We start from the raw sequence: 21,021 nt of genomic DNA, 5'->3' as shown, positions 1-21,021 counted from the left end.
AGCTAACAGCTCTAAAGAGAGGAATACCAAAATGTCTCATTTCCATCAAATGAATTAGTTATTTTGACTATGCTTCAATGTTTGGCTCAGTGTGGTATTTTACTAAATAGGCTACATTGGATGACAATACAATTCCCAGTCTAGCCTATCAAGGCCTTATAATCACTAGGCTATGTGATCCCATTTGTTTTTTATACCGCCTTTGAGCTTTTGGTGACAGCTACAGTAGACTAAACCAGGCACCCAATATAGATTATATTCATGTCTGTAATGTAGCAATTTCTGATTGAGTTTAACTCTGCCCTGGCTGGCTGCGCACGCAGAATTCAACCAGAGCGCGTCGTGTGGTCTGGCAGTATTTGCTCTGTTCTTCATCTCCTCCGTAATCCGCTGGTGAGAGCGATTGACTATGGTTTCTGCCCCAAGGAACAACACATCTTTGAGAATGAATGGATTATATGCCGGCTTCGGGGTCAGAAATGACCATCCACTCGCGGAGGTGCGCGCTGTAGGTTCAGGTTCAGGGTACGCTGCGAAATTGATGTAGGCTAAAGCTTAAACCATTGGCATCCCAGCTTCGTCAATAACAGTTCGTGGGTACCGAACCATTCCAATTTAATTTTCTACCATAGTGCATTGAGGATATAAATTATTTTTGTCGTTTATTTTGACATTTCCCCCCTTCTCGTTGCGCATTTAAATGGGTCGGCTGAGACAGGATTCGCGTCATGCTATTTATGGAATTTGTATTTTCTTCTCCACGTAAAGACCAACAACTCAGAGGCATATGAAAGAGATGTGACACGGATTCCACACATCTAAGGAGGGGCTGCTCAGAGAAGAATATGAAAAAGCAAGACATTGGAGAGACCATCCATTTTGTGTCTGGAGAAGATTTTGAGGAAGGGGACACTGGGATAGGCATAATTATAGAAACAGGAGGAGCACCCAGCTGTGAAAAGACATGTTGGGCCTATTAATTGTATGATTACAATAACTAGGCCTATATGATAATGGCTGGATCATATCCAATAAAACATCATTACATTTGATTCCATCTTGTCGGGAAAAATACAATAGGAAAAGATGTCCCAGATATCGTGATGACCCTTTCATCCACCAGTGCCTTCAACATCATGTTATAATGTGGAGTGGCTGCGGGAGAATATAAACTGAATTGTACATAAATATCGCCGATTTGTAGGCCTATGGAATTTTTTCATAGACTAGGCCTATTTCATAATGTAACCACTTCCTTTTACATATTTATTTCAAGGCAAACGTTGAATTAGTGTCTGTTTGGGGGCGTATCCATTCCAAGTTTCAAATGAAATGAATATCGACATTGGAATTTGACATTTAAAGGGAGCAACCTCGATATAATTGAGACTAATGTTTCAATCCAAGGAAACATCCCATGGCACACAGAAAATAAGTAGGTCTATAGCTGTCATATGAACATATGGCCTCTCCATGCTCAAGTGAATGATGGTCTTTATTCTCAATGTTATTTTTTCACCCTCCACTAATTTCTGGATTGAAAATGTATTACCCCGAATGGAAACCATATGTGGCCCACTTGATTTTTTTTTCTCCTCCCCATTGCTGAACATGTTTTTCAAACGCAGACAATAGTCTTACTGTCAAGTGCGATAAGCTTTTTTGATGCTTATAGTCAGATTTTTTGTGAGTGACATTAACAGAGGTGGAATTGATGACACATACCTGGACACCGCTGTTGTACTCCGAGGATATTGCACGGTACAAGCCAGGAGCACTACCAGAGTCACTGGAAATTCGACACAATTCAAGTGCAAGTTCAAGTTTTTGGTTGTTTCGCTCAAAATGTGGCAAGTTGTATTGTAGGAGTGCCTCACGACAGAAAAAGAACAAGAAAGGGATATGAATCCGAGAAGGTGATGATGATGCTGGATACACAGGTAACAAAATAATTATAGTTTGCATGAAGTTATTGTTGACAAAGGTGATTGTGTTTTCATCTGTAGATCTAGGCTACCTGGACAGACATTAAAGAGAAAATAACATTTGTCACCAAAACACATCAATGTGTGGTCCGATTTGCTATTTAATCACTATTTATTTACTATATCACGGTGAATGCAAAAACAGCATTCAGAGTACAAATGAATATAAACAACCTGGATGTAGTTGCTAGAATGTTTTGGAATAGATTATCATAATAATTCACTATTCAAATAACTGCCCCAGGCAGGGGGATGATCTTTGTATGGTCTTTACAAAAGAGATTAGGGCCTGTAACAAGGCAGATTATGGCCAGTCATGGCCAGCATGGGGGATATCACAAAACTACGATTCCTAAAAGATGTGTCCAGAGATTTGGTCAACTCCGTCAGGGTCAGCTATACCATAAGGACCACTTGTTCATGTCCTTATTGCATGTAGTGCAACAAGACCAGGGGTTGGAACCAAAAGATAATTTTCACTGGAAAGCAACTTTCACTGGAGACTGGGGCGCATGTACCCCCCCAAGTTTTATCATTGCAATATGATACAAAGAGCGGGTGAAGACTTTACAGTGAAATGCTTACTTACAAGCCCTTAACCAACAGTGGTTTAAGAAGTGTTAAGTAAAAAATTGAAAATAAAAGTAACAAATAATTCAACAGCAGCAGTAAAATAACAATAGCGAGGCTATATACAGGGGGTACCGGTACAGAGTCAGTGTGCGGTAAATGAGGTAATATGTACATGTAGGTAGAGTTAAAGTGACTATGCATAGATAATAAACAGAGAGTAGCAGAAGTAAAAAAGAAGGGTCTGGGTAGGCCTTTGATTAGCTAGCTGTTCAGGAATCTTATGGCTTGGGGGTAAAAGCTGTTAAGAAGCATTTTGGACCTTGACTTGATGCTCCGGTACCGCTTGCCGTGCGGTAGCAGAGAAAACATTCTATGACTAGGGTGGCTGGAGTCTTTGACAATTTTCAGACACCGCCTGGTATAGAGGTCCTGGATGTCAGGAAGCTTGGCCCCAGTGATATACTGGGCCGTTCGCACTACCCTCTGTAGCGCCTTCCGGTCAGTTGCCATACCAGGAAGTGTTGCAACCAGTCAGGATGCTCTCGATGGTGCCGCTGTAGAACCTTTTGAGGATCTGAGGACCCATGACAAATCTTTTCAGTCTCCTGAGGGGGAATAGGTTTTGTCGTGCCCTCTTCACGACTGTCTTGGTGTGTTTGGACCATGTTAGTTTGTTGGTGATGTGGACACCAAGGAACTTGAAGCTCTCAACCTACTCCACTACATCCCTGTCGATAAGAATGGGGGCATGCTCGGTCCTCCTTTTCCTGTAGTCCACAATCATCTCCTTTGTCTTGATCACATTGAGGGAGAGGTTGTTGTCCTGGTACCACACGGCCAGGTGTCTGACCTCCTCTCTATATGCTGTCTCATCGTTGTCGGTGATCAGGCATACCACTGTTATGTCATCAGCAAACTTGATGATGGTGTTGGAGTCGTGCCTGGCCATGCAGTCATGATTGAACAGGGAGTACAGGAGGGACCTGAGCACGCACCCCTGAGGGGCCCCCATGTTGAGGATCAGCATGGCAGATGTGTTGTTACCTACTCTTACCATCTGTGGGCAGCCCGTCAGGAAGTCCAGGATCCAGTTGCAGAGGGAGGTGTTTAGTCCCATGGTCCTTAGCTTAGTGATTAGCTTTGAGGGCACTATGGTGTTGAACGCTGAGCTGTAGTCAATGGCATTCTCACGTAGGTGTTCCTTTTGTCCAGGTGGGAAAGGGCAGTGTGGAGTGCAATAGAGATTGCAAATTGGAGTGGGTCTAGGGTTTCTTGGATAATGGTGTTGATGTGAGCCATGACCAGCCTTTCAAAGCACTTCATGGCTACAGACGTGAGTGCTACGGGTCAGTAGTCATTTACCTTAGTGTTCTTGGGCACAGGGACTATGGTGGTCTGCTTGAAACATGTTGGTATTAGTAAGTTAATATAAGTATTATAAGTTAACTGCCACTTGATTCTCCACCCATGTATGCAGCCTACTCTATTTCAATGAGACCACACATACTAGGCAAGCCTGAACTCTCATGCCCAACTAGGAGAGGTAGGCTACTGAAGTTGAAGCAGCAAAGTGTGTGAATAATGCGAAAAAATATGTGCTTTTAATTCAATAGGTAGGTTTACGCATACAAATCAGAAAGAGGACCGTTTCAAAATAATCTGTGCGACAACAAAAAGATTTTAATCCCAAAATTGTCGGTCCGCAGCATGAAAAATGCCAACCGAGCCGCAATGATCTCTGTCGGGACCCGCAGGTCTTGCAGGTGTCCTGCAGGAATGCAGCCCTCTAGTTCAGTCAGTACATAACACTGCTCTCATCATGTCTTAGCAGGATCAGATGGTGACAGGGGTTCCAGCAAGGTCAGACAGCCAGGGAAGACCAGTCTACAGAGCTCAGGTGAATTTTGCTGTATATTAACAATATCAGTGAATGATACGAAGTTCTATCTTGAATTGATGGGTAGACCTACAGTAGCTACAGGACAGCAGCTTAAAGCTACAGTCTGGGATCTGGGAATAATGGTCATTTCAATTATTCAACCACTGATTATATTTTTGGATAAAATAATGTATTCATGTACACCAAGGTAATTCTTTGTCGTGACTCATTTTAGGAGGATTAGGAAGTGTAAAACACAAAAGGAGACATATTTGCATATGTTATTGTCTTGTGAACGCTGGCTGAATTCTGGTAAAGAATATGTTCTTTTATCTCAGCATGTCTACAGATTCTCCCATCTCACTGTTTTTGTTTGCTTGGAAATGTTGATACTGGAGACTGTTATCTGAAGAAAATGTGTAACCAAGCATTTATAGCGGCTAAGAAATGCATTGCCATTAATTGGAAGGTTGGTTATCCTTCCAAGAATGTCAAGTTATGTATCACTGTGTATACTGGGCGACTTTCATAAAGTCTGGATGCCTTACATGCAATACAGTACGACTAAAGGAGTCTGTATTGAAAACATGTCTATGTCAGGGGAGATACCTATTTAGGCAATCCCTAGCTGCTGGGCTGCTCAGTCCTGGCCCTGGGGGTTGTCACTCTGGCATTGACCTAACACACCCAAAACCAATATATTAATGTTTCACTAAGATCCTAAAGCTGAGTGTTGTGTATTGGATTGGGGCTGTGCAGGGTGGTGGACTCCTAGGGACAGGACAGGGTGACCCGGCTATATTGTGTGCAAGTAAAAAGAGCTCTACAGTACTATTAGGCCTATGAGATTAATTATATGGAGGATTTGCTGTTTCTGTGTGTTAATGTATATTTGAGGTGTATGTCTTTCTTGTTGTTGTTTACAAATCTTTCCCTTGGGGAAAAATAAAAATAAAGGTGTGAACTGGGAAGGAAATTGTGTTGGGAGAGAGTTGAGTTATTGACTAGACTGGTGGGGGTCGGGCGTGCAGGCGGCTCGGGCTGACTGGTCGGTCTGGCTGAAATTTTTGATAGATGATGTCTTAATAAAGACAATCAAAAGTCTTTGTATTTTTCCAAGAGTTGTTCATTTCTTAGGCTATTGATTAAAGGTGCAACTCAAAATGTATTATTTAAATCCCTTTATCTAGTTCAGTCTTATTAATCAAATCAATTCAAATGTATTTATAAAGCCCTTCTTACATCAGCTGATATCTCAAAGTGCTGTACAGAAACCCAGCCTAAAACCCCAAACAGCAAGCAATGCAGGTGTAGAAGCACGATGTCTAGGAAAAACTCCCTAGAAAGGCCAGAACCTAGGAAGAAACCTAGAGAGGAACCAGGCTATGAGGGGTGGCCAGTCCTCTTCTGGCTGTGCCGGGTGGCGATTATAACAGTACATGGCCAAGATGTTCAAATGTTCATAGATGACCAGCAGGGTCAAATAATAATAATCACAGTGGTTGTCGAGGGTGCAACAGGTCAGCACCTCAGGAGTAAATGTCAGTTGGCTTTTCATAGCCGATCATTCAGAGTATCTCTACCGCGCCTGCTGTCTAATCACTTAAACATATTTAATAAGGATCTCTTACCTAGCTTGATGACTGTGGTCAAGTAGAGATGGCATATTGAATTGTGTAAAAATGCAATAAATTAGCTTTAGATGCCCTTTAGAGGACCCCCAGATCCCCCACCAGGTATGTCCCCCTCACTTCTAAAACCAAAATGAAGTTCTGAATAAATATAGTGCATTTGGAAAGTGTTCAGACCCTTTTACTTTTCCACATTTTATTATGTTACAGCCTTATTCTAAAAGTGATAAAAAGAAAATATATATTTCCTCATCAATCTACACACAATACCAAAGAGCGAAAAAGTGAAAACAGGTTTTTAGAATTTTTTGCAAATTATATAAAAATAAATAAATAATTATATTTACATAAGTATTCAGACCCTTTGAAATGAGACAAAAACTGAGCTCAGGTGCATCCTATTATCATTGATCATCCTTGAGATGTTTCTACAACTTGATTAGAGTCCACCTGTGGTAAATATAATTGATTGGACATGATTTGGAAAGGCACACAGTTGACACTGCATGTCAGAGCGAAAACCAAGCCATGAGGTCAAAGGAATTGTCTGAGACAGGATTGTGTCGAGGCACAGATCTGGGGAAGGGTACCAAAAAGCATTGATGATTCCCAAGAACACAGTGGCCTCCATCATTCTTAAATGGAGCCTCTGTTTGTTGCATGTGTTTGAGGACCGAAGGGGTGAGCACTGAGGGGCTGTGGGGGACAGTCGTTGTTTGTTGATTTGTTGGTTGGTTTGTTCGACTCTGGTGGTTACAGAAGGAGTGGCTGGTTGTGCTGTTCCCCTGGGCCTTGCCTCTACTGCAGAGTTCTCCAACTCCAGTCCTGACGGGCTATTGCCAGTCCTGGAGAGCTACTACCACACCAGTTTGACCAGTTTGGTGATATGCAACTGTAACAACATGTACCTACAATGTAGTTGCACTACTAACCTATGTTAGTCTTGGTCTTGGTCCATAATATAAAGTAAAATCCATATATCCATCTCTTCATAAGACATTTTGTTCCTGTGAGATTGTCAGCATATTAAACATTTTTTGTTACTGCCGGTAGAAGACTTTGGACTAATTGAACTCTCCCAGGTCTCACTCACTCGCTCCCTCTCTCTCTGTTTCGCCTAGTTACAGTGTATCCCTCCTTTGACTTATTTACTATTTTTTATTAAACATTCATCTGATTACTTTGGAGATCCTCAAATGCATTTTTCTCCGAGCTTCCTTTCACTTTTATCTGCAAGACTTGTAGTTTATAGCCACAAGACATTAGCGGGTGCTGCACTGTGACATTGTATATAGCCACATATTGAGGCCTCAGTCAGTATGGTCAAGTGCATGTGTCTCCATAGCTAGACCCTTAACTTCAGCTTGTGGTGCTAATGCTAGGCTAACCTAGTGTGGGAACTGGGAAGCAATTTCAGTTTAGGTCTCTTTCTCTGGCAGTCTGAATCAGAGTGAATGGGCTGGAGAGAGTTGGAGTTGTGAAGTTTTACTGGGCTTGAGCCAGGTCAATAAATAATAGACAAGAGAGTAGAGAGACAGATGCCGGGTTGGAATGTATCCGGGAGAGATCGATAGACAGGCACTTTATACATTTTTGAAAACTTTATGTCCTCGATTAGCTACACTTCCAATCTCTGTTTCTCACTGTTCTTTTGGTCTTTCAAGCCACACTCTGCAAGTCTCCTGTGACAACAAAAACATAAATGCAGTAATACTGTAGGTCCTTCGTTTTTTTAATTTGATACAATAAGACAGCTACACTAATCAGATTATTAAGGTATTTAGAAGTCATACTTTTCCAAATGAAGGGGTGTATTTCATTAGTTGAAATGAGTGGAAACCTTAGACTTTAGCTCTTCCTGTTTATCTCCCCTTTAATATGATTTGTCTGATTGGAGGTCAGTCTTATTGTGCGACCAAGCATGCCCATCTGCCAAAGACAGATCAGTCTCTGTGCAGCCAAAGTATTGTTGTGTGTGTGTGTGTGTGTATGTGTGTGCGTGTTCGTGTGTGTGTGTGTTACGGGAAGCACTGTAGGACCACCACTTATAATGTGCTTGTAATTTGACACAAGAAGTGGAGATGAACTTGATGTTTGGGACCCTTTGTAAACTTTTGATCATGAGAATTGTTCTCACAAATAGATACAGTATGTATGTTTGTATTTGTGAGCTTTTTTTGTGATGCTGTATATGTGGTTCTATTACTAAAAGAACGTGCAGCAAAATTTCGGAATGGCAGCCTATATACCCTTTAGTGTGACCATAAACTTTAGAGTAGCCACAATGAAACAGATCATACTCATCTGTCTGTCCTCTTTGGCCCCCTTGCGAGAGCGTTGCTATGCTAATAGGTTAGAGTCAGCCAAGCCTGTGGACCTAAGCCTCCATTGGCAAACAGCCCAGCTCGGACCACTGTGGGAAAATGGGGAGTCTTCCAATTCACTTAGCTAGAACTCTATTCCCTGCCGCTGCACTGCCCATATTAGTGCTTTATAGGAGAAGACCTGAATTGAGAGCAAAAACCGTGCCCAACGGCTGTAGGGTGGCAGGTATCCTCAAAGGCTGTGCAGAGTTTCTGGATATTGGTGGGAACTGGAACACGCTGTCGTACACAATGATCCACTGGATCCAAAACATGCTCAATGGGTGACATGTCGGGTGAGTATGCAGGCCATGGATGAACTGGGATATTTTTAGCTTCCAGGATTTGTGTACAGATCCTTGTGACATGGAGCTGTGCATTATCATGCTAAAACATGAGGTGATGGCGGTGGATGAATGGCACGACAATGGGCCTCAGGATCTCGTCACATTATCTCTGTGCATTCAAATGACATCGATAAAATACAATTGTGTTAGTTGTCCGTAGCTTATGCCTGCCCATACCATAACCCCACCGCCACCATGGGGCACTCTGTTCACAACGTTGACATCAGCAAACCGGACACCCACACGACACCATACACGTGGTATGGGGTTGTGAGGCCGGTTGAGCGTACTGCCAAATTCTCTAAAACAATGTTGGAGGCGGTTTATGGTAGAGAAATTAACATTAAATTATCTGGCAACAGCTCTGGTGGACATTCCTGCATGCTAATTGCACACTCTCTCAACTTGAGCCATCTGTAGCATTGTGTTGTATGACAAAACTGCACATTTTAGAGTGGCCTTTTATTGTCCCAGCACAAGGTGCACCTATGTAATGATCATGCTGTTTAATCAGGTTCTTGATATGCCACACCTGTCAGGTGGATGGATTATCTTGGCAAAGGATAAATTCTCACTAACAGGGTTATAAAAAAATTTGTGCACAAAAGAGAAAGAAGCTTTTTGTGCTTATGGAACATTTCTGGGATCTTTTATTTCAGCTGATGAAACATGTGACCAACACTTTACATGTTGAGTTTATATTTTTGTTCAGTATAACAAATTGTTTTTTATATAGCATTCTTATGCATTCTTAGGGTTTCACAAATGTTGTTTTTAGTTTGTAGGTTATAGATAGGTTGTAAGCATAATTTCTAGAAGTTAACCATCTCCATATTTTCTATTGTGGTGGTATACATGAGGAAGAAGATGCTTCAGGTTTTGGTGTGAGTTGGAAAATGCATTCGAACCAGCTGTGATAGAGAGCTGTGTTACCCAACATGTCCAGTAGGTGTCTCTGTCACTCCTGTGAATTGTTGGCCTGCCCAGCTGTTTACAGTGCAAGCTGGTCTTTTCCAGATGTTTTTGCTCTGCTGGGCCTTGTATTCAGGGAGTTCTGTTGAACACACAGGAAAGGAAAGTTACAGATGTAGGATCTTAATTTGATCACCCTATTGCAGGAGAACTTTCGTGCAATGTAGGACATTTAAAACTTGTAGTGTATTTGAGGTTTTAAAAGGAATTCTGAAGTTTGTAATTTCCATTTAGAAATTTCAGACTTGATTATAATTTACGAAAAATGTATCAACCCCTATAAAAATATCCATTAATTATAATCCACGTAATATTTCACATTTCCTTTTGCTGCGGGATAATTTTCCTGCTGTACCTGACTCAAATTAAGGTCCCACATCTGTACATAAAGGCTGAAAAAAAGTTGAATTCCTGTTTTTGTGCAAGGCCATGCGTTCACAGGACATGAAACCTTTGTGAAATAAAAGCAGAAATACATGACTAAATGTAAGATAATCATGAGGAATATGTTTAATGAACATCCATGCTTTTCCCTGTATTATGGTGATTTAGTAAAAACAATGTTAAAGTGCTTCATTATAATTTGTACATTGTGTACATTTCTGCATTCCCTTGCAATGGTCACAGAGAACACATCACATTTTCAATTACAACGCATAGAAAGCAGCTTATTTCATCAATGTGCACCCAATTGTGATAAGCGTCAATTAACCAAACAGTCCAAAGTGAACTGCCAATATGGCCGCCAAACCACCAGCCCACTAATCACATGACATGGATTTGAATGGGAATATCCTAGTCTTTACTCATTGTAATTCTATAGCGTCATCTCCACTAGGAATAGGGCCTGACAATCAGTTGTGCGTTATGGGAAATCACATGACACACTGCCCTCATCAATCAGATCATCAACACCCCCGACCAACCATTACAGGGGATGATGTCACAAAGAGCCAGTCAGCCACCTTCCCATAATCCCCCTCGTCTCTCTCTCATTATAATGAACAACAATATGAATATGATCTAATTACCACCAATGTAGCTGATGAGCAACCACAAACCACGAGCAACACTTGCAGTTCAATGGCCAATGGCCTCCCACAATGTTGTCATTCCGTCCGTTACAATCGGCTGTAAATGTGGTTTCTTGAAGCCACTCATGGTCAACTTGTTGAGACCTTTGCTCATGTTTTTTTTTCCACCTACATTACGCTCATCGGCAGACAAAGGAGTGTAATCACATAGAACCTGAGGGCAGGTAAATGCCACTTCCTTTGACAAGGGGACAATACGAGGGGTTGAATGGAGTCTCTCTCAGTTTGGGTCTGGCCTCTGGTCACCAGCCTAAGGTCACTCTGTTGTAATGTGAGGGCACACTAGGCTTAATTTGTACCTGGGTGTTGTGCCTGGTGTGTGAGGGGAAGAATGTGTTGTGTCATCACCATATAGGCTAGTAGTGAGAGTAGCCTAAAGCTGAAATGGGTTCTTGTTTTGTAGCCCTCCATAGAGGTAAGGCTAGTTTTGGCCTAGTCAATGTCAATGGCATAATGGGCTAATGAACAAGTGCAAACAAATACACACACTAACTGAGTGTGTTTGATTGGTTTGGTTTGGCTTGAACGTGGTGTACAGAATAGTTCTGTCACTGTTGATATCTATACACTCACAAACATACATTATTATGCACACACCGCTCACTCACACTGATTAACCTTCATATCAATCACAGATCAAGCACTCTCTCTCTCTCTCTCTTTCTCTCCCTTTCTTGCTTACTTATTTCAATCCTCTTCCCTTCTTCACATCTCTTACAATTACTTCCTGGCAATAACACAAAACTTTATCCCACTAAGTGTTTAATTTTACTTCCTTTTCTCAAGCCGCTAACCTTGGTTAACCTGGCCTTGTCGTTCTTTAGCTTACCTGACCTAACAAAGGCCTATTTAATTAGTAGTTAGTACTTCATTTGAGGTAACTATACTTGCAGTGCTAGAGCCCACTTCTGACACCAACTGTTACGTTATTAGATATATGGAAGAGGCAAAGAGACGCCAGTCAAGGTAACATGTTTACTGAGAAGATCATGTAGCAACTACCACTTAATATTACTATCCAAGATATTCACTATCACTGTGCTGGGTCTATTATATAATATTGGGATTTGGGATTCATCCAGACCTCTCCAAGACCCCCCCCCCCCATGTGTTTGCTGTGAAAGCCGACAATGGATCTGTCAGTGGTTGGCTAAGAAAAGATTAGCAGAGGGAAGTGAAGGCTGAGGTGGAAGAGGGAGGATATCTGCTGTTCTTGTCCAAAGGCCACCCTGTTTCACTATAGTACACAATGTCCCAGAGACTAAGAACATGTACATCAAGTTCATTGAAACACGTCCAGCCATACAGATTCGTCCTGATAGATATACCATAAAAATAAGATTTGTTAAAGGCAATGGTATTGCTGTTGTGATTAGTTGTGTAGTTTTGGGTACCGGTAGTTAGGAGTACAGCAAACACCTTATTTCTTTGGTTCCTCAATATACATTTACCATATTACAATGTAGGCTATGTGTTACAGCACTACTTTTGGTGTCCCCCTCAGGAATTGCTCTTGAGAAAATTTCATGTAATTGTCCCCTCCAAAGTTGATATCAGATTTTCGCCCCTGCTTTGAGCACGAACCAGAGTCAAGTATCAATCAATCAATCAATCAATCAAATGTATTTATAAAGCCCTTTTTACATCAGCCACTGTCACAAAGTGCTGTACAGAAACCCAGCCTAAAACCCCAAACAGCAAGTAATGCAGATGTAGAAGCACGGTGGCTAGGAAAAACTCCCTAGAAAGGCCAGAACCTAGGAAGAAACCTAGAGAGGAAGCAGGCTATGAGGGTGGCCAGTCCTCTTCTGGCTGTGCCAGGTGGAGATTATAACAGTACATGGCCAAGATGTTCAAATGTTCATAGATGACCAGCAGGGTCAGATGGTTGTAGAGGGTGCAACAGGTCAGCACCTCAGGAGTAAATGTCAGTTGGCTTTTCATAGCCGATCATTCAGTTAGAGACAGCAGGTGCAGTAGAGAGAGAGTCTAAAACACCAGGTCAAGGTAGCATGTCCGGTGAACAGGTCAGGGTTCCATAGCCTCAGGCAGAACAGTTGAAACTGGAGCAGTAGCATGACCAGGTGGACTAGGGACATAAAGGAGTCATCAGGCCAGGTAGTCCTGAGGCATGGTCCTAGGGCTCAGGTTTTCAGAAAGAAAGAGAGAGCGAAAGAGAGAGAGGAAGAGAGAGAGCGAATTAGAGGGAGCAGACTCCGGATAAGACAGGAGAAATAGACTCCGGATAAGACAGGAGAAATACTCCAGATATAACAGACTGACCCTAGCCTCCCGACACACAAACTATTTCAGCATAAATACTGGAGGCTGAGACAGAAGGGGTCGGGAGACACTGTGGCCCAGACATGGCCAAACAGGCAGGATATAACCCCACCCACTTTGCCAAACCAAAGCCCCCACACCACTAGAGGGATATCTTCAACCATCAGCCTACTACCCTGAGACAAGGCCGAGTATAGCCCACCAAGATTTCCCCCACGGCACGAACCCGAGGGGGGCGCCAACCCGGACAGGAAGATCACGTCAGTGACTCAACCCACTCAAGTGACTCACCCCTCCTAGGGACGGCATGGAAGAGCACCAGTAAGCCAGTGAATCAGCCCCTGTAATAGGGTTAGAGGCAGAGAATCCCAGTGGAGAGAGGGGAACCGGCCAGGCAGAGACAGCAAGGGCGGTTCGTTGCTCCAGTGCCTTTCCGTTCACCTTCACACCCCTGGGCCAGACTACACTCAATCATAGGACCTACTGAAGAGATGAGTCTTCAATAAAGACTTAAAGGTCGAGACCGAGTCTGCGTCTCTCACATGGATAGGCAGACCAATCCATAAAAATGGAGCTCTATAGGAGAAAGCCCTGCCTCCAGCTGTTTGCTTAGAAATTCTAGGGACAGTAAGGAGGCCTGCGTCTTGTGACCGTAGCGTACATATAGGTATGTACGGCAGGACCAAATTGGAGAGATAGGTAGGAGAAAGCCCATGTAATGCTTTGTAGGTTAGCAGTAAAACCTTGAATCAGCCCTAGCCTTAACAGGAAGCAAGTGTAGTGAGGCTAACACTGGAGTAATATGATCAAATTGTTGGGTTCTTGTCAAGGTTCTAGCAGCCGTGTTTAGCACGAACTGAAGTTTATTTAGGGCATCATTTTTGGACAGAAAGTTTCAGATTTTTTTCAATGTTATGAAGATGGAAAAAAGCTGTCCTTGAAATATTCTTGATATGTTCTTCAAAAGAGAGATCGGGGTCCAGAGTAACGCCGAGGTCCTTCACAGTTTTATTTGAGATGACTGTACAACCGTCAAGATTAATTGTCAGATCCAACAGAAGATCTCTTTGTTTCTTGGGACCTAGAACTAGCATCTCTGTTTTGTCTGAGTTTAAAAGTAAAACATCTGCCGCCATCCACTTCCTTATGTCTGACACACAGGGTTCCAGGGAGGGCAATTTTGGGGCTTCACCATGTTTCATTGAAATGTACAGCTGTGTATCGTCTGCATAGCGGTGAAAGTTAACATTATGTGTCTTGTTTGGTACGCTTTGTACAAAATAATAAAACGCAGAACTACAGGATGTGTCACGTCCTGACCAGCAGATGGAGCTATTGTATTAGTTTTGGGGTCAGGACGTGGCAGTTTTGTGTGTGTGAATGTTTGTTGGTGATTGGGACTTCCAATTGAAGGCAGGTGTGTTGAGTTGCCTTTGATTGGAAGTCCTATATAGGTGTGTGTGTTTTTCTTTGGGGTTTTGGGTAGTTGTTTTTGCTCTGCGTTTGTAGAGCCTGTAAAACTGTTGCTGTTGTCATCTTTATTGTTTTGTCAGTGAATACTTTACTCCTTTTTTTAAATTAAAACCATGAGTATTCACATTCCCGTTGCGCCTTGGTCCTCTTCTCTCCAGTACGACATTTTCTGTGACGAGTACGACATTTTTTGTGACAGAACTACCCACCACCAAAGGACCAAGCAGCGGACGAACGAGGAGGAAGGATGGACCTGGGAGGACAAGTTAAGGGAGCTAAGGGAACCCGAGAGGAAGCCCCAATAATTTTTTAGGGGGGGGGCACAAGGGCTGTTTGACGGGGCAAGGATGGAGCCCCAGGCCAGCTCCCTGCACTAGCCCTGAGGTGCGTGTCTCCAGGCTGGCACATCTGGTACCAGCCCCACGCATCAGGCGTCTAGTGCGTCAGCCCAGCCTCACCAGTCAACAGTCACCAGAGCCGCCCGCCAGTCGAAAGTCGCCAGAGCCGCCCGCCAGTCAGGAGCCGCCAGAGCCGCCCGCCAGTCAGGAGCCGCCAGAGCCGCCCGCTAGTCAGGAGATGCCAGAGTGGCCCGTCTGCCCGGAGATGCCAGAGTGGCCCGACTGCCCGGAGATGCCAAAGTGGCCCGACTGCCCGGAGCTGCCAGAGTGGCCAGACTGCCCGGAGCTGCCAGAGTGGCCAGACTGCCCGGAGCTGCCAGAGTGGCCAGACTGCCCGGAGCTGCCAGAGTGGCCAGACTGCCCGGAGCTGCCAGAGTGGCCAGACTGCCCGGAGCTGCCAGAGTGGCCAGACTGCCCGGAGCTGCCAGAGTGGCCCTCCTGTCCTCCGGCCCAGCCCGAGGGGCCCTCCTGTCCTCCGGCCCAGCCCGAGGGGCCCTCCTGTCCTCCGGCCCAGCCCGAGTGGCCCTCCTGTCCTCCGGCCCAGCCCGAGTGGCCCTCCTGTCCTCCGGCCCAGCCCGAGTGGCCCTCCTGTCCTCCGGCCCAGCCCAAGGGGCCCTCCTGTCCTCCGTCCCAGCCCGAGGGGCCCTCCTGTCCTCCGGTCCAGCCCGAGTGGCCCGTCTGCCTGGCGCAGCTATCGGCGCCACCGAAGTGGGCGACGCCGAGGGTGGAGCAAGGTCCACGTCCTGCACCTGAGCCACCTCCAGGATAGGTGGGTTGGGGAGGGAGGGTGTAGCACAGTGCCGTCGGTGACGGCAGCCACCCTCCCTTCCCTCCCTTATTGTTTAGGGGTTATTGTTTGTTGGTTTTGTTGGGGTATTGGGGATTTTCTTGTGTTTTTCTTTTTTTTAGGTGCATCCCGGGGTCTGCACCTTGAGGGGGGGGGGGTACTGTCACGTCCTGACCAGCAGAGGGCGTATTGCTTAGTCTTGGTCAGGATGTGGCAGGTGGTTTGTGTTTGTTAAATGTTGTGTTGGTGATTGGGACTTCCAATTGAAGGCAGGTGTGTATAGTTGCCTTTGATTGGTATGTCCTATATAGGTGTGTGTGTTTTTCTTTGGGGTTGTGGGGAATTGATTTTGCACTGCGTTTTGTATAGCCTGCAAGACTGTCCATGTCGTGAGTACTGTCTAGTGTTGTTTTTCAAGTGGATGCCTTACATGTTTTGTCAGTAATAAACATGAGTGTCCACAATCCCGCTGCGCCTTGGTCCTTCTCTCTCCCATGCGACATATTCGCCGAAGAGTACGACATTTTCCGTGACAGGATGTTTCTTAACATAACTCTTTATTAACTAGCTACAACTGCATGTTCGCCTATCTCCAACCACGATCAACTGGCCATGACCTAACCATCTGGGTGGTCTTAACCAATCACCGCACAGTATGATATGGCGGTAAAATGCATCCAATTATAATTCAGTATGTATTCACATATGAATATTACATTATGTTTCCGAATGACATCACCAAGAGGTAAAATATATAGTGAAAACAATTGTGGTCCTAAAACGGAACCTTGAGGAACACCGAACTTTACAGTTGATTTGTCAGAAGACAAACCATCCACAGAGATAAACTGATATCTTTCCGACAGATAGGATCTAAACCAGGCCAAAACTTGTCCATGAAGACCAATTGGGGTTTCCAATCTCTCCATAAGAATGTGGTGATCGATGGTATCAAAAGCAGCACTAAGGTCTAGGAGCACAAGGACAGATGCAGAGCCTTGGTCTGACGCCATTAAAAGGTCATTTACCACCTTCACGAGTGCAGTCTCAGTGCTATGATGGGGTCTAAAACCAGACTGAAACGTTTCGTATACATTGTTTGTCTTCAGGAAGGCAGTGAGTTGCTGCGCAACAGCTTTTTGAGTAGGCTGCATTGATTTCATGACTAGAAGCTCAAAAGACGAAAATTTAAATTAAATTAAATGAAACTGTTAAAAAAATGTTTTATTAAAATTGGCTATCATACATGTTAGCATCAAGCTTTTGAAGATGAGTTAGAGTCAATTCTGCCGCTCGTTATTGACGTACCACTCGTTATTGTCGAAAGCCTCTCAACTGCTTAGGCGGCTGGGAGAATGGCAGAGTTGTCTTCCCTGAGACAAAACACATGAATACGTGTCGTATGGGCCCAGAAATATGCCTATTCAAAAGTGTAGAGTTCAGTGTAGCATCACGTCTAGTTTTTTTGACCAAGTGAAAGGGCACTTCCTTTTTTTGTGTTGTCATGGCATACTGTCCCTGACTGGCCAGTCAGGGAAAGTATGTAAACAAAGGAGGTGCTCCACACTTTCTGTCGCATGACATGTGAGCCCAAACACTTTGGTCTTTCTGGCGCTTGGTACTTATGTTTTACTGTAGACTTACGTTATATGCCAGAATGTTAGTTGTGCTACAGGTTATAGAGGCTAAAAAACTGTTCTCAACATTTGTTTTTGGTTCCCTTGTCTCTCCAGGAGCATTTGCTTTTGGTCCAGTGAGCATTCCCTCCTTGTCAGGCTCAAAATGTTCAAGACAAGAGGGGTGGTGGCTACCTGCCTGAAAGTTTTTGGACTTTGACCAACATGTTTTAAATCATAATTAGACATTTACCGTTTTGAACGTGTCCGTCTTGGATGAGTGCCCTGGTGTCTTGACCGGCTGACAAAACTCACACGGGCAGGAGTGGTAGTGTGCAGGAGTGCTTGGTTGTCTCCATAGCAACAGAAGCTCCACAGCATCGGCTGAGTTTGGCTTCTGCAACTTAATATGGGTTCTTCTTGTACTTTTTTTCACATTGTAGAATAATAGTGAAGATATCAAAACTATGAAATAACACATACGGAATCATGTAGTCACCAAAAAAGTATATAAAATATATTTAATATTTGAGATTCTTCAAAGTAGCCAGCCTTTGCCTTGATGACAGCTTTGCAAAGTTTTGACTGGTACTGTACATCTCCCCTTCCCTATCTCTCTTCTGTCCACCCATGACTATTTCTCTCCATAAACTCTCTATATACTGTATTCACTTAATTCTTTGACCTTTTCACCTTAACTATCAATTTAATTCATTCTCACCATCATAATTGCCGTCTGTCCCTTGACCCCATGCTCCTTGGTACTGACTTTGATGTAAAACCTTATTTTGCTTCGTACTGCCACCTTACGCTCTGGTGAAAGGTAATAAGCACAATCCTGACAACCAGCTTTTCATTGGACTTGATAGTTATCATCCAGTGAGTGAATTTGATATTTGTTGTGTGACAAGAAAGCGTGTGTGGTCTCTGTGTGAGACCGCATACATCTTAATACTGTAATTTCCCCCGGAAGCGGGATAACAGACTGATAATTATTAGAAGTGTCTGGCAGAGACACATTTTCAAAAGAGCAAAGCGTTTAGTCTGAGCTTCCTTTATTACAGTCATTTACCAGGTTCCGTGGTAAATCTGTGAGACATAGCTTGAATAGCACAATGTGGAGCTAGTTGCTAGTTCCCACCCCTGCACATGTTCTGTAATATACAGTGGGGGAAAAAATGTATTTGATCCCCTGCTGATTTTGTACGTTTGCCCACTTACAAAGAAATGATCAGTAATCACAGAGGTCAGACGTTTCTTGTAGTTGGACACCAGGTTTGCACACATCTCAGAAGGGATTTTGTCCCACTCCTCTTTGCAGATCTTCTCCAAGTCATTAAGGTTTCGAGGCTGACATTTGGCAACTCGAAACTTCCGCTCCCTCCACAGATTTTCTATGGGATTAAGGTCGAGACTGGCTAGGCCACTCCAGGACCATAATGTGCCTCTTCATGAGCCACTCCTTTGTTGCCTTGGCCGTGTGTTTTGGGTCATTGTCATGCTGGAATACCCATCCACGACCCATTTTCAATGCCCTGGCTGAGGGAAGGAGGTTCTCAGCAAAGATTGACTGTACATGGCCCCGTCCATCGTCCCTTTGATGCGGTGAAGTTGTCCTGTCCCCTTAGCAGAAAATCACCCCCAAAGCATAATGTTTCCACCTCCATGTTTGACGGTGAAGATGGTGTTCTTGGGGTCATAGGCAGCATTCCTCCTCCTCCAAACACGGCGAGTTGAGTTGATGCCAAAGAGCTCCATTTTGGTCTCATCTGACCACAACACTTTCACCAGTTGTCCTCTGAGTCATTCAGATGTTCATTGGCAAACTTCAGACGGGCATGTATATGTATTCTTTAGCAGGGGGACCTTGCGGACGCTGCAGGATTTCAGTCCTTCACGGCGTAGTGTCTTACCAATTGTTTTCTTAGTGACTATGGTCCCAGCTGCCTGAGATCATTGACAAGCTCCTTCCGTGTAGTTCTGGGCTGATTCCTCACCGTTCTCATGATCATTGCAACTCCACGAGGTGAGATCTTGCATGGAGCCCCAGGCCGAGGGATATTGACAGTTCTTTTGTGTTTCTTCCATTTGCGAATAATCGCACCAAATGTTGTCACCTTCTCACCAAGCTGCTTGGCGATGGTCTTGTAGCCCATTCCAGCCTTGTGTAGGTCTACAATCTTGTCCCTGACATCCTTGGAGAGCTCTTTGGTCTTGGCCATGGTAGAGAGTTTGGAATCTGATTGATTGATTGCTTCTGTGGGTAGGTGTCTTTTTTACAGGTAACAAGCTGCGGTTAGGAGCACTCCCTTTAAGAGTGTGCTCCTAATCTCAGCTCGTTACCTGTATAAAAGACACCTGGGAGCCAGAAATCTTTGTGATTGAGGGGGGTCAAATACTTATTTCCCTCATTAAAATGCAAATCAATTAATAACATTTTTGACATGCATTTTTCTGGATATTTTTGTTGTTATTCTGTCTCTCACTGTTCAAATAAACCTACCATTAAAATTATAGACTGATCCTTTCTTTGTCAGTGGGCAAACGTACAAAATAAGCAGGGGATCAAAATATTTTTTCCCCCACTGTATGTCCTGGATCAACATCCCGGATGAACTCCCATATTTTGTTCTATCCTAGATGAGCCCCCATATTTTACAAAATCTCTCATTGTTGTGGCTGTGTTATGCTTTTGTACCACTAAAAATCATCAAAGCATATACACATTTTTTAATAGCTGGTGAAACGTGCATCCATGTACTTATTTGGGAATTTCCTAGGAATTTTGTCTCGTATTATTTTCTATATGTTAGCACCATTTTGATTGCAAACAGTGACTTCCAAATTCAGTGGTTGTGTGGTTTTATGGTTCAGGCATGCCATCAGGCAATTACATTTTAACTTTAAATGTGAGAGAGATGCATGATATCGGAAAAACAGCTAAAGAATTGTGTTCAGCCGTGTTAGTGTTATTTTTGTGCTATGTGCATGAGCAGTGGAATGCATACATTGAGTAATCCAGTGCTCTTGAACTGGTCAGCCATGGCCCTCAGCACTGTAAATAGACACGAACACACAATTGCTGGCCTATGTACAAAGTCATGAAACACTGGTCACTTTAATAATGAAACACTGGTTACTTTAAATAATGTTTACATACTGTTTTAGCCACTTCATATGTATATACTGTATTCTAGTCAAGGTCTAACCTATTTAACTATTGCTGTACATGTACTATTCTTCAGAAATACTACATACTGTATTTTATACATATACTATCCATATTGTCTATACATCTCATCACATACAGTGCCCTTGGAAAGTATTCAGCCCCCTTGACTTTTTCCACATTTTGTTACGTTACAGCCTTATTCTAAAATAGATTTTCCCCCCCCTCATCAATCTACACACAACACCCCATAATAACAAAGCAAAAACGTTTTTTTGAACATTTTTGCAAATGTACTACAAATAAGAAACTGAAATACTATTTAAATAAGTATTCAGACCCTTTACTCAGTACTTTGTTGAAGAACCTTTGGCAGCGATTACAGCCTCGAGTCTTCTTGGGTATGATGCATCTGTATTGGGGGAGTTTCTCCCATTCTTCTCCACAGATC

At 43.5% G+C, this 21,021-nt stretch overlaps 1 protein-coding gene across 3 annotated transcripts in view; it reads left to right on the top strand.

Moving 5' to 3' along the window:
* Window positions 1–338: 338 nt before the first annotated feature.
* The window catches only part of LOC106562829 (ral guanine nucleotide dissociation stimulator), a 143,809-nt gene continuing 123,126 nt past the window's right edge, over window positions 339–21,021 (top strand). Inside the window, exons 1-2 of one of the 3 annotated variants that reach the window (XM_082958055.1) lie at window positions 339–1,940; window positions 4,390–4,455. In XM_082958055.1, the coding sequence (XP_082814181.1) occupies window positions 1,920–1,940; window positions 4,390–4,455 (87 nt within the window). In that variant the 5' untranslated portion in view covers window positions 339–1,919. Of the gene's footprint in view, window positions 1,941–4,386; window positions 4,456–21,021 lie in introns of all 3 variants that reach the window. The other 2 variants (XM_082958054.1, XM_014127855.3) reach the window with 2 other exon arrangements.

The sequence above is a fragment of the Salmo salar genome, chromosome 11 (assembly GCF_965601325.2).
Source record: "Salmo salar chromosome 11, fSalSal1, whole genome shotgun sequence".
In the NCBI taxonomy this organism is placed as follows: domain Eukaryota; kingdom Metazoa; phylum Chordata; class Actinopteri; order Salmoniformes; family Salmonidae; genus Salmo; species Salmo salar.
This window is presented reverse-complemented; position numbering and strand designations above follow the sequence as displayed.